Below are 14,162 nucleotides of genomic sequence, written 5' to 3' on the forward strand. Positions count from 1 at the left end.
CTCAAGAAGCAGGAGAAGTCTACAAGCAGATAGAAAAGCATTTCAGGTAGCTGTTTCATCAGTTCGTAATGTTAATAAGAAATGGCAGTTAATAGGAATGGTGGAGGTCAAATTGAGATCTAGAAAACCAATAAAAGTTTCTCAAAGAACTGCTCGTTGGATTGCTAGAAAGGCAAATAAAAAACCCTGTTTGACTGCAAAAGACCTTCAGGAACATTTAGCAGACTCTGGGGCGGTGGTGCACTGTTCTACTGTGCAGCAATACCTCAACAAATATGACCTTCATATTAGAGTCAGCAGAAAAAAAAACCTTTCCTACGTCCTAGCCACAAAATTCAGTGCTTTAAGTTTGCAAATGAAAATCTAAATGAGCCTGATGCGTTATGGAAACAAGTCCTGTGGACTGATGATTTGTAGCCACAATGTGCAAAGATATGTTTGTAGAAAAAAACGCTGCTGAATTCCAGGAAGAAACACATCTCCAGCTGTTAAGCATAGGGGTGGATCGATCAGGCTTTGGACTTGTGTTGCAGCCAGTGGCATAGGGAACATGTCAATGGTAGAGGGAAGGATGGTTTCAAACTGTGAATTTCCCCTTAGATAGATAGATACTTTATTAATCCCATCTATCTATCTATCTATCTATCTATCTATCTATCTATCTATCTATCTATCTATCTATCTATCTATCTATCTATCTAATAAATAAATAAATACCAGCAATTCTGGAAGCAAACATCACACCTTCTCTAAAAAGTTAAAGTTAAAAAGAGGATGGGTCCTACAACAAGATCATGATCCAAAACATATCTCCAAATCTATACAGTAATCCCTCGCTACTTCGCGGTTCACTTTTCGCGGATTCACGACTTCGCGGATTTTATATGTAAGCATATCTAAATATATAACGCGGATTTTTCGCTGCTTCGCGGGTTTCTGCAGACAATGGGTCTTTTTACTTCTGGTATTTGCTTCCTCAGTTGGTTTGCCCAGTTGATTTCATACAAGAGATGCTATTGGCGGATGGCTGAGAAGCTACCCAATCAGAGCACGCAGTTAAGTTCCTGTGTGCTGCTGATTGGCTCAGCGACGGAGTGCTGCATTAACCAGGGAGTCTCATCTCACTCATTCAGCATTAACGTGCTCTTGCTACTGCATTCAGGGGATTATCACTTTCATCGTCATCATTTTTACTGCGCAGCATATTCATCACCATCATCACGTCATATATAGCTACGTGTACTTCGCTATACAGTAAGTGTAAACTTATCTACCGATTTCATATTGCTTAGCAGTTGTCCCTGTTATTAATAGAGTAAAGGGTGGGTTGTAAACAATACAGGGAGGGTTTAAAAACGTCCAAATACACGTTAAATAATAAATATGGTGTCCCTACTTCGTGAAAATTCAGTTATCGCGGTCGGCCTTGGAACCTATCTCCCGTGATAAGTGAGGGATTACTGTAATGGAATACCTCAGGAGGTGCAAGCTGAAAGTTTTGCCATGGCCCTCACAGTCCGCCGACCTAAACACCATTGAAGATCTGTGGAGAGCTCTCAAAAGGGCAGTGCATGCAAGACGGCCAAAAAATCTGGCAGAGTTAGAAGCTTTTTGCAAGGACGAATAGGCAAAAGCACCCCAAGTAAGAAGTGAAAGACTCTCATAGCTGGCTACAAAAAGTGTCTGCAAGTTGGAATACTTGACAAAGTACTGACCAAGTTGGGGGCCCAAAAATTTGCTTCAGGCCCTTTTCATTTTTTGGAATTTTGTACCTGTGAATGATGGAAATAAAAATGTAATCTTAAAATATTAAAGAAATGTGTCATCTTGTAAGTTTATCCCTTTTGGTGATCAGTTCATCTTCTGCTCACTTAACTATTCACAGTAATAGACACTTTAAACAAAGATGTCCTAACTTTTGCATGCCACTGTATTTCAGGCACTGATATAATGTTACTGCACATACATACCTACACATGGCTGTACAGTACAAATGGTCACTATCTTTGTACAGTTTTACACATTTTGCTTTCTCTGGGTATTCCAGTTTCCTCCAAAATGTCAGAGATGAGCAGGCTACTTTGCAACTACAAGAAGGTCCAGTATACGGGTATATGCAAGTATGTATGAGCTTGAGTGGTAATCAAATGCCTTCCCATCTTGGGGTTGTTCCTACCTTGTGCTCCATGTTCTGGGGAAGCCTCTGTCCCCCAACCCCAAGATGCCACTGAAACCAGTAGGCTCCAAAAATATATGTGTATATTTTCAGACAATGAGAAATTAAAACACACTTACAGTAAATAATTAAGTCAAACAAAAGCAAAAATGCACGTTAAGGATAGACAAAGTTAGCAGAGTTGAATAACAGCATGGGTGACTTGAGCAGAGCAGGGAGTTAAAAGGATTTTTAACTGGACATTTTAATGACCTTGTATTTTATTTAAAGTATAATCTACATTATGAACCAGAGTCATGTGGACCCTAACCCACCTACACCAAACATTTCAATTTCATCCACTCAAATCCCTGCTGCATTTATAATGGTTGCATGTTTATGCAGTTTGCTGGCCACACAAAGTTTACTTTTACAATTATGGGCAAGCTGATTTAGTATATAATACAGAAGAGATTAAGCAGTGTAATGTGTACTTTCCAAATAAAATTTAAGTTAATAATTCAAATGTAATATTGCATAGAAACACTATTTTTTTGTCTAAATGTAATGATAAAGTGGCAAACAATGCAAGACATAAGACTATAATAAATTCTGCATTAAATGTAAAAATCAGCTTGCACCAAAAATACTAAATTTTCACACTATACATTAATAAACTACTGGTCTTAAGTTTTAGAACACCTCAATTTTTTTCAGCTTTTATGGAAATGCACATAGTTTAATGTCCTTGTGAAAGTTTCATGAAATCAAGGCACGGAACAAAAACACAATGGCAAATAAAATCAATAAGTCAGGAATCATTAAGTGTGTAAAAATTTTATTCAAAGTTTTGTTTCATCAAAGTAGCAGCCCACTTGTGCTAACCGATTTGATTCAGAAGGCCAGTCACTCTGTACAAGTCACCAACTCTCCCTCCAGATAAAGATCTCCAAACCATTACACTTCCTCCACTGTGTTTGACAGTTGGTGTCACGCACTAAGGAACCATCCGGTCACCAACTCAATGGCGTACAAACACCCTGCTTGATGAACTGAAGATTTCAAATTTTGATTCTTCGTTCCATAAGACTTTCTTTCATTCTGCAGTAGTTCATAGCTGGTATTTCAAGGCCTTATTTTGTCCTTTAAAGAAAGACTTTCTTCCTGCCACTCGCCCTGTCAAACCTACAGCACAAACTCTCCTCTTCAAATTACAAACTGACACTTTTTTTTTGACCTGCTCTGTTAGCTGTGCTTGAAGCTGTTGTGCTGTGAGGCGCCTGTGATCACGCAAGCTGGTGACCCTAAGAAACTTATCTTATGATTGGCTTGTGACTTGTGCCAGATCTCATCCTATCAGAGGCTCTACCAGTTCCCAATTGCCTTGGTATTGTATAGGACACCACTGGACTCAGTGACACGTGGATTTTTTTTTTTTTTTTTGAAGTTTATCTAAATGAAAGGCCTACACTTCTAAGGGTAATAACGCTCTCTCTCATTTCGTTTGTTAATTGCCGTTTTTTCTTGCCATTCTACAGTGTAACACTGTCCATGTAGCACTTCAGAGTGTAGTAACACAGTCTGTTCCAACTCTGCTTTAAGATGCACAGGGGTTTTTTAAGTAATCAACAGATGTTGGGACACCTGTACAAATTGTTTGCTTCAACTTATAAGGCTTAATTTACTTTTATTGTTAATAATAATTAATTCTTTGCATTTATACAGCGCTTTTCTCACTACTCAAAGTGCTCAGCAATTGCAGGTTAAGGGCCTTGCTCAAGGGCCCAACAGAGCAGAGTCCCTATTGGCATTTTACGGGAATCGAACCGGCAACCTTCCGATTACCAGTGCGGATCTCTAGCCTCAGAGCCACCACACCATTGCTGCAGAACATTTGTAGGTTGTAACCTATTAGTTGTTCCCTAAACAATAATGGGTAGTTGTGCCCATTTGTAATATTCTAAAAATTTCCTTTTTTTCAGTTTTTAACAACTTTAAATTTAAACCTCTGGCAGTTTGCAGCTTACCTTTTCACCATTTCGGGTCATTCATTGCATTTCAACCGATTAAATTTGAAGAAAAACTGGGAAACCCGATGCTCTAAAACTTTTGACCAGTAGTGTAAATATAAACCAGTTTTATAAAACACCTTTTGCATTTTTTTTTTGTAACATGGTTAAGGTAAAAGTTACTTGCACTCTTATTTACAGACACAGAAGCTAAACACATGCAAGCATGCAAGAGACATCACAAAAATCACAAAGGATGTAAAAGCACATGCCAGCAAGGATAACAGGGTGAAAATGAAAATCATTAAATCTCACTTTCAAAATCAAGGAAAAAATTTGGTCCCTGTTCAAGGTCTGTGCAAGTCAATACTTTAAGAAGGTTTCCCATGATAATGTACCTGCCAAGACAAGAGAGAAAAAAAGAGAGAATTCCCCTTTATATGAAAGAACATTCCCTTGTTTATCCCAAGAAGGAAAAAAAAAGCAAGGTGAAAAAGTACCAAAGTTATCTACTTCTGGCGTCCAATGTGGATTTCAGTGGCAGATGCATGGCCAGAAGCAGTTTCCATCAAGTAGAATCACCAAGTGACACGGAATGCTTCATGGTGACCAGTCTACAGAAACAATCCATTTTTTTTTTTTTTTTTTAAGGGAAAATTTTATCCAAAAGAACAAACACCTGATTTATAGATGGTGTGTAACGATGGCCTCAGAGCTATAACTGAATGATGGGAAATGTTGACTGCACACTGAGAAACTTATTTGCCTTTGTGTGATGCAGTCGTTTGGACTGAACTGGTGAGCTTGTAGTTTTCAATGTACTTCCACATTCATCAGAACATACAGTCCGAGCAATGCAAAGGACATTTGTGCCCTAGCTTTAAGACTAACCATAGTGAAAGTCAGAGCATTGTGAATGCTGACACTGCAGCCTCTACTGAAATCTAAATTTGACAGTATATTAGGCAATGCTATCGAGTGAAAGCAGACCTGCTGATGGTGAGTCAAATTCTTTAACCATGCGCTACTATAAACTTTAAAAAGCAGTTCTCATGCCCAGTCATTAAAGCTAATCCAATCCTGCGCAAGTGTCAGAGTCTTTTGCTAAATTTTACCGAAAATGGTACAACTCCATCACTGACACAATGATAAACTCCACAGACACTAAAACATGTGGGATTGAGTTTATGATGTGCTTTACTCTGCACAGGTACACTAAATTAAGCACTTATCCGATGTTACCACTGCATTATAATTGGTCTTTTGCAGGCCCCAATTGTTTGCTAGCTATAAACCTAGTCAAGTAACAAAGTGCAAATTATAGAATTGAGTGCTGCTAATGATCACTGCACATGTATTGAGTTTTTGCCCTTCTAACAGAGGAAGGTGAAACTCTTAACACAGATGGTTAATTTCATGAGTAGCATTGTCAAAAAAAGTCAATTTATTTAAAAAAAAAAAAAAAAAAAAATAGATTCTGAAATTTTGAAAAGCGAGACTGGACACAGACGCGCACACTGCTCCCCGACACAGAGAAGCAACCCTGCATCCTCTCACTCATTGTGCAGCAGTTCAAAATTAGTAACGAAAACTGCAGCCTTCAAACAAAATTGTCCTTTTGAACTTGTGCTCAATACCTTAGATTGTCACTTCCCCATTTGATTCAACGCATGCTATGCCAGTAAGGTGCACACGCAGCTTCTTCTTCTGCTGTTTATTCCGGGAGTCAACATTTTTAGTTTATGGATGTTTTATGTGTTATTTTCACTTTGACAGAGTGCTCTTTCTTTGAAGGTTGACACTAAACTTAGTTTAGAGAGTATAGAAAAACGGCACTTTTCAGAAGGAGTTGTTTTTTTGTTAACCGAACTATTGTGAATACTGTGTTCTATTATTAATACATTAAATTTACTAAAAATGCAACATGTAAATATGATATAAGCTGAATAAAATAAAAATTATAGTAGTAATAATAAAGTATGAGGGATATCCCGGCCAGAATGGACCACGGCCAGGAGACCTTTGAAAACTAAAGGTCAGTGAAAGGAGCGACAATATATCCTTTCAATGTAATGACCAGGATGTAGAAGGACGATACAGCGGGGCTGGTGTCCTAACAGCCACTAAGCAGCACCTGGAATGGACAGCACAGAGGGTGACTGCCTACTATTAACAATGTAGTGGTGGCTCTGAGGCTAAGGATCTGCACTGGCAATCGGAAGGTTGCCGGTTCGAATCCTGTAAAATGCCAATAGAGACTCTGCTCTGTTGGGCCCTTAAGCAAGGCCCTTAACCTGCAATTGCTGAGCGCTTTGAGTAGTGAGAAAAGCGCTATATAAATGCAAAGAATTATTATTAATGTGCCCCCTGCTCGTTTGGCAAGCCCCAGTATAGACACCTGCAGGGCAGTATGTGAATTATGGTTTGGGCTGCCAGGAGGAGCTCATGTATAGTGATGACAGAAGCACCACTCTAGTCCTGCCTGACCTGGAAGTACTTCCCGGATGCAAATGATTAGGCACCGGGAGTGCATCCTGGTCCGGAATTAAAGGAGAGCCGTCCACTTGGGCTAATAGAGTCTTGAGTCGGGAGAGAGTGTAGGATAATTGTTACTTTACCCCGTATTGGAGTGTGAGGAAGCCACTATGGCACAGGGCGAAGGTCACCTGTAAATAATACACAATATTGTAAATAAAAGCACAGTATTTGCATCCGGACCTGTAGTTGTGTGAGGGGTTTGGGACTCTTTAACGGGCCCTGCTGGTCACAAATGATAATTTGTTTCTTGACAACCATGAACGTATACAAAGATACATAAAACATACACTTCCATGGTTTCCCTGCCTATCATGTTAGGGAGTCCAGCAGAATTTTGAAGTCTTCAAGTGGGTCACCACGGACAAAGTTTGGAAAGCACTGCATAGAATCCAGAAGACTGTAATACTTTACTTGTACTACTGCCTACTGAATTGTAAATGTGGCGAAGTCAGAGGCTTTTGAACCCGTGCACTACCCTTTCAACAACATTTTTTATTAATCTTAATTTCTAAACTATTGCCAATGTTTACAGATGACTACACTTCTTTTTTTGCCTTTTAATTTACTTTTGAATGCATGACAGTCTGAGAGGCGTTTGAACAAATGCACTCATTCAAGAGGAATCGAGTTACTGCTGCAGGTTTTTTTTTTCTTCTATTTTGCAAACATCTATGGCTTTGACAATTGTATCTAATATTGATATGTTTCAAAGTATTATAATGGAGATGCAAATTTTATTATCATGACTATCCTAATGGAGAGCAACAACTCTGGGTGAAAAATGATAAATCATATCTCAGGGGTGGCTCTCTGTTGATATCTTGACGGTTTCTGATTCAAATCCTGTTGCTGCTAGGAAGGATCTTCCTCCGTCGCACCCTTGAACAAGGCCGTTCACCCCGAAAATGGATCCAGGGGTGCTATACAATGGCTGACTCTGTACTCTATACCTCAAAGGTCATGACAAAACATAACTTTCCCACAGGGACTAACATAGTATATCAAATCAGAAAAAAGGGGCTCAAGGGGAGGTTTTTAGTGTAAAAATTCTTATTCAGCATCAATAATGAATTAAGGTTCAAAACCCAGCAGGCATGGCTCACATTTTATATAAGTAAGATCAAATACAGCAACACTGCCCTTTACTGATTAAGTGGTGCAATAATACTTTGACTTCTCGTTGTAGGATGTGTCAGATTTGCCAACTGCCACTGCTGAACTCATCACCAAAACATGTCAGTTTACATAACTGAAAATAGTTGGGCATGTCGCATTTAGCAACTGAGTGCCAACTTTCCAGCACAGTTGCGCTCACCCCTCTTTCTGACAGCCAATAGACTGCTGCCTGATGCAACCAGGGCTCTAAGAAGGGTTAATAGGTAGGGGGAGTTTAACCACAATCACATCCCTTTTTATCTTTCATCCATTTTGTCATGGTAAGCAAAACAAAGACATCATAAAGACGAGCTTCTATTCTATCTGTGCTCTCCAAAACACTATTGTTCCTTATTCCTCATCGCTGCATTATACATAATGTACTTCTGGGTGAGCATTCATGAGTTGACTGCTCTCATGCACCCTCCACTACATCTAGAGACAAAAATCAAACCAGTGTCATTTTGTCAGAGGGAGTTGCTTGGTATGTCACACTAGGCATAGTCCTCAGGGGAGTGCACTGTCAACTGCCTCCGACCCGCTAAGATTTTATAAATGGAGGCTACAACTGAAAATTGCTGGAAAAGATATCTAACGTTCATATTGCAGCTTTGTGAATTAGTCACTTGTACATAAATGTGTTACTGGTCCTCTTCAACTTTGTTTCTCTTCACAATATTCTGCTGTGTCAAAAGAGTTCAGCAGCATCAGCAACATACGCCTAACGCCCATGGAAAGACACAGAATACTGTAGACTTCAAGGAGCTTTGGGATTCAACAATAAATGGGATTCATTTATTAGTCTGTGATAAAGAGGAACAACCTGGACTGAAGAATGGCGTGCTGGAATAATCAGCAGAATTGTGTCCTTTACTGGTATTACTGACTGTCCAGAAATGTTATTGACTGGAGTTTTTATTTTAGTCTCCTTCCTTGTTTATTGGCCATATTTTCATTATTATGGTAACGAACTTCACATTGTGTGTCTGGGTACCAGGCTATCAAGGCTAAAAGGGGAAAAAAACAGCGACAAAATAGTGAGTTGGGTATGCCCAAGCGGAGTTCATGATAGTAATAATTTGAGTAAGCCACCAGGAGAGGAAACCTTTATTAAGTGTTCTGAAATAATTACGCCAAGGATGCTGGAGTGCAAACATGCCAATTTTGATGCAGGGACTACTTTTGAAGTATTGGGGGATTAGACATTTAAGAATGACAGGAGCTCAGCGGGTGCAGAGGAATATCTGTAAATTCTGTAAATCTGCATGACTTTCTGGGTTACACTTCTAAGCCCAGAAGTGATTCTGGGGACTGCCATGGAAGTAACTCCAAGATGGAGTATAAAAACAACCCTAAGATAAGAAGGTCTTGGAGCCAGGAATCAGAAATTTAAAGATTAGACAGATGGCACTATGCCCAAGTATATCGCTAGACAGATTAAAAGGATTTAGGAGATGGGCAGGTTGGCTTTTTAGGTAATTATGCACTGTACTGCTGGCTGATTTGTTGCAGTTGGTTCTCTTGCAGTGAAACCATCCTAATCATCTTTGTTTTGATAAAGGACAACGTTTTTGGTATTTTATTCTGGATGAGGGTGGCACAAAGTGTTGTTCCTTATTAAAAAATATCAAATTTGCTTATGTTAACAACTGACATTAATTATATTTTATTTATTGGGTTTGAAATGTAATTTGTGCATTTATGAATGCAAATGTATACTTTCACAGTTCATCGAAATACAAATAAACGTGTAAGCATTCCGAGCATGTATTATAGACTGTGAAACATATAACAATGAACTTAACTGAATATTTGTACCTATCAGCCAGATAAACTTAAATAATAAGTCACTTTGGTTAGGTGTTTTTTTTGCTATTTTAAATGATATGCACTTTCTTCATGTCATCTCTAGTTAAAGTATGTCATAAAAATGGTTTCTCTGTAATACTGGCCACCAGACAAACATGGATTCAGAGGAGTGGAATAGAAAGAAAGCTGAAATTACTTCATGTTTATTAATTAAACACAAGTGTTGGACACAGAGCACATGCAACCTGCATAACTGGCGATAGCTTCTGAGAAGCATTCCATTCTGATCAGTTTGGGCTGGAATGGTCAACGAATTTTCTTTTTTGCATAATCATATGAAATGTAAATTAAATCACCAGCTGTTAGAGCACAGACAAAACTTACTTTCAAAATCCAAGAAAAACTTGGCAGCATTGTGGTCTATATCCCTGGTTAGCACCTTAATGAGATTACCCATTCCAGCAAACCTAAAAATAAAAACATCTTTTAATTCTGGAGCACTATAAGCGAAGCCCTTTGAGGACTTCAGGGGGGAGCCTGTTTCTGTATCACTGTGTGTGTGTGTGTTTTTTTTTTAATAAATTGTATGGCAAAAGCATACGGTGAACAACAATCCAATTAAAGAAACACTGCTAAAACAAAAGCAGTCTACGGCAAGTGTCAACAGCATTATTCTAAGATTTTGAACTCTGGTAAATTTAAGATAAATGGAAGAGGAAAGGGATGTCTTTTTAGATGCCCACTTCACGTTCATTCTGAGGAACAATATGCTCAATTCCTGAAAGAGGAACCATTTGTGGTAAAAAAAAAAACTACAGCCACAAACATGAAGATCACAAAACCTGTTAAAAATACAATTAAATATAACCATTACATAATATATAGATAAAGATTCAACTAGCTTTAAAGTAACACACACTGGGGAGCTTAAAAAATGAATTTCAATGGAGTAGGTTTCATAAAATGAAAGACGTAAATACATTTTTCAATCCATGCTAAAGATAAATTAGACTTTTTTATGCTATAAACTGATACAATTTGTATTACTTCTGTTCAGGGTAATAACGGCTGTGCTGTGAACTTATATATATAAAAAAAAAAAAAAACAAACAAAAAAACAAAAACAAAATTCCAAACAAGAAGCAAAAGTTTTATGGTCTAGTCAATTCAAACAAAATAATTATAATTAGTGTTTTCAACAAATCAACAATCTGATCGCATGTATACATTTTAAAGTGTTAATAAAAGCACCCTGAAAATTATAATTGTAAATAATGAAAAGCAGCTTAGAATATTATAATGCATCTAACCTGAATAAATTTAAAGTTACAAAAAAACCCAAAAAACTACATTTTTAGTAAAAATGTCAACCAAATATACAAAATGAGATTAATTAAAAATAAAAACAGAATTAAAAATTTGCAGGATGGAGATTAAAAGAACACTTTAAAAGTTTAGTTTTTTATGAGAACCCCATACTACATAGGGGTGTCAAACTAGACTCTGAAGCAAGGGCGGCAGTGTTTCAGGTTTTCATTTGAGCCACCTTGCCTTCATTGGCATTCAATTACATTTGCTAACTTAACACCTTTTCCCCATAAAAAGCAAATAAGTAACAATTAAGATTCAGAATTCTTGTTTTTTTTGTCCCCTTAACCAGCAGCCAAACAATAACGAGATGCAGAGTGAGCCAAAAGATGACCATCTAACTCAAGGGTCTGAAACATGGATCCTGGACAGTCCAGTTTTCACCACATACAATTTCTTGATTAGAATCCAGTTCTTGCTGTTAATTAAGGTATGTTATTTTATTCTATGACTTCTTAGTGTTCCCATTCTGCCAAACAAGGCATTTCCAAAGCTGTTAACTTTCTTTTTCCTGAGAGAACCATCAACATTTTGTGTGAGCCAGGGCAGATGAATACTTCTCAGTCCTTCACTTTCTTCCTTTCAAATATTTTATTGAAACATACATTGTTTAATGGACACACAGGTGCAAATGGGATCAAGGGAGCTGGTCTTTGCTTAACATATTATTGTTTGCTGGAAATCCATCCATCAACCCATTATCTAACCTGCTATATTCTAACTACAGGATCATGGGGGTCTGCTGGAGCCAATCTCAGTCAACACAGGGTGCAAGGCAGGAAACAAACCCCGGGCAGGCTGGAAATCATTAGATGCAAGTCAGTTAATATTTAAGCAGTGAAGGCTGCATTAATTGCTTACTAATTTTGGAAAGTGGTTTGAAAAAAAGAAAAAAAAAAACGCTGTAGCTATTGTGGTCCTCCAGGATCGGAATTTGACACCCCTGCCTTAGCATAATATGCAGTATATTCTTTCACAATCTAAACCCAATCCCAATGTGGTACTAACTCACCTACTGCTGTACAACCAAGGAAAAATGGAAACTTCACCGGGAAACCATGCAGCACTACAGGAGAGTTGTTTGCCAATCTCCAGTACACTGTATAGGCAACCACCAAAAAAGGATGATGTACATTGTCAATGTTATTAAACAGTGTATCCGATATGCCTCCACAATACTTAGTTCAATTATTTTGTTGTCTTTTTGCACTAATATGACAGACTCTCTGTATCCACTTTTTCAGGAGCTCATTGTTCATCTGGTCAGAGATGTTTCCTTTTCAACATTCATGCCTGGGTGAATATATTGGCAGTTCACAAATAATACTCTCTCCTCAAAGTATTAACTTTCTCAAATATTTGCAATAAAAATGTATTTCTAAAATGGAATAATCATGAAAACAAAACACAACAAAATAGAATATGTATACTCAGTGTCCATTTTATTAGGTCCACCTAAAAACACTCTCTGGACCCCCCCCTGGGGGTAGAAGTAGAGGAGAGAATGAAGACAAAACTGAGTGCCATTATGAACAAAGCACACATCCTTTCTCTGTGACACACCAACACAGGACTTTCAGCCAACAAATTATTCAAAGTGTGTCAAGAAATACGACTGGGCTTCTTTATACCAACGGTATAACCAGACTGCCTGTATAGTGCCTTACTATGACCACCAAGTCAGAAATTCGCTTTCTTTTTACTTTTCTTCCCGTTTAGTCATTCTAGTGTGTGATCAGACCACAGTGTGTGTGTATATCTATCTCTCTACCCATATCTATGCAATTAATTTTCCCATGGGATTAATAACATTTATCCAATCTAATTTATTTATTTGCATAAAGAGCTCCTGTAAAAAGCCAAATTTCCCCCGGAGGAAAAATAAAGTTCTATCTGTCTACATACCTACCTACTCATTAATGCATACAGCCTGTTACACCACACTGTCAATCATATGTTTGAACTTTGAAGTAGCCAGAGTGAAAATGCTTAGTTATTGAACAAATCTGCCAAATGCATTTTCTAAATCACTTTGATCATAGTATGTTTGCTGATTCCAGACGGGCTGGTTCAAGACATGGACCCATATTTGTACTTCCTGTTCTCCAATCTGGAAAGGGCAATCTCAATTGGACACACTACGCCAACAACAAAGACGTCAAATCAGCTATTCAGCAGTGGCTGCATAAGCAAGACAAAATATTTTGTTTCAATGGCACAGAAAAGCACTGTGAATGTTATAACAAGTGTAAATGCATTCACAGAGATAACGTAGCAAAATTGAAACGCGTTTGGTTTTACTGATGTTTCTCTTAATAAATCAGAATCTATTGATCATCCCTGAAATGGTATACAAGTGTTTTACTGAGCTTAACCATCACAAGGATTGTGGGTGCCATGTCAAGAGTTGTAAATTCAATAGGAGAAAAAGATAAAATGACCTTAGAAGGCACTAAACTTCAGAATAATCTTTATTTTTTAAATTTAATTTACAATTTTAACTAGTTTCTGTGGGCACCTATTATCCCAGAATGTGTGAACTGCATTACTAAATATTTACTTGTTTCTCTTATCTTTGAGTGTACACATTAGCAGGACTTGGCCATTTATTTAGACATGCTAAGTACTGAGGCTCCTTGTATGCGAGTGATAGTCTCATATTTGTTTAATATGTTTTCCCAGACAGCTGGTGGTGGTGTTAGTAGTATGGTGACTGGCCTTAATTGTAACTGGCACACAGTAATACAGTACAAAGAATAACATCCTATCTGTAACTGAGGTACATAACTGTATATCATGAAGACCTCTTGTGGTAGACCACCTGTACCCACAGCAGTTGGTAATGGAGGTTGCAATTATCTATCTGTTCCACAAGGCTGGACAAAGCTGACAGTATTGTGAAGATTCATTTTTTCAATTTCTCCAGTGCCTTCAATACCATCCAGTCATCAGCTCAGAGATATGCAGGTGGATGAGCCTACGGTGTCCACAGACTGCAGTTTGTGAGATTCAAGGACTCCTCTCCTTTTCTCCTCACTCTGTACACCTCCGATTATAAATATAACAGAAGGTCATGGCACTTGCAGAAATTCTCAGATGATTCTGCACTTATGGGGTGTATTGATAAG

The 14,162-nt window shown here is 38.0% G+C and overlaps 1 protein-coding gene across 4 annotated transcripts in view; it reads right to left on the reverse strand.

Annotated features, from left to right (window-relative positions):
- Window positions 1–14,162, reverse strand: part of fam49bb (family with sequence similarity 49 member Bb) — a 166,955-nt gene that overhangs the window by 21,656 nt on the left and 131,137 nt on the right. For 2 of the 4 annotated variants that reach the window (XM_028804399.2, XM_028804398.2), the window contains exon 4: window positions 4,480–4,562. In XM_028804399.2, the coding sequence (XP_028660232.1) occupies window positions 4,480–4,552 (73 nt within the window). In that variant the 5' untranslated portion in view covers window positions 4,553–4,562. Of the gene's footprint in view, window positions 1–4,479; window positions 4,563–10,050; window positions 10,134–14,162 lie in introns of all 4 variants that reach the window. The other 2 variants (XM_028804401.2, XM_028804402.2) reach the window with 2 other exon arrangements.

This window comes from Erpetoichthys calabaricus, chromosome 6, assembly GCF_900747795.2.
Source record: "Erpetoichthys calabaricus chromosome 6, fErpCal1.3, whole genome shotgun sequence".
In the NCBI taxonomy this organism is placed as follows: domain Eukaryota; kingdom Metazoa; phylum Chordata; class Cladistia; order Polypteriformes; family Polypteridae; genus Erpetoichthys; species Erpetoichthys calabaricus.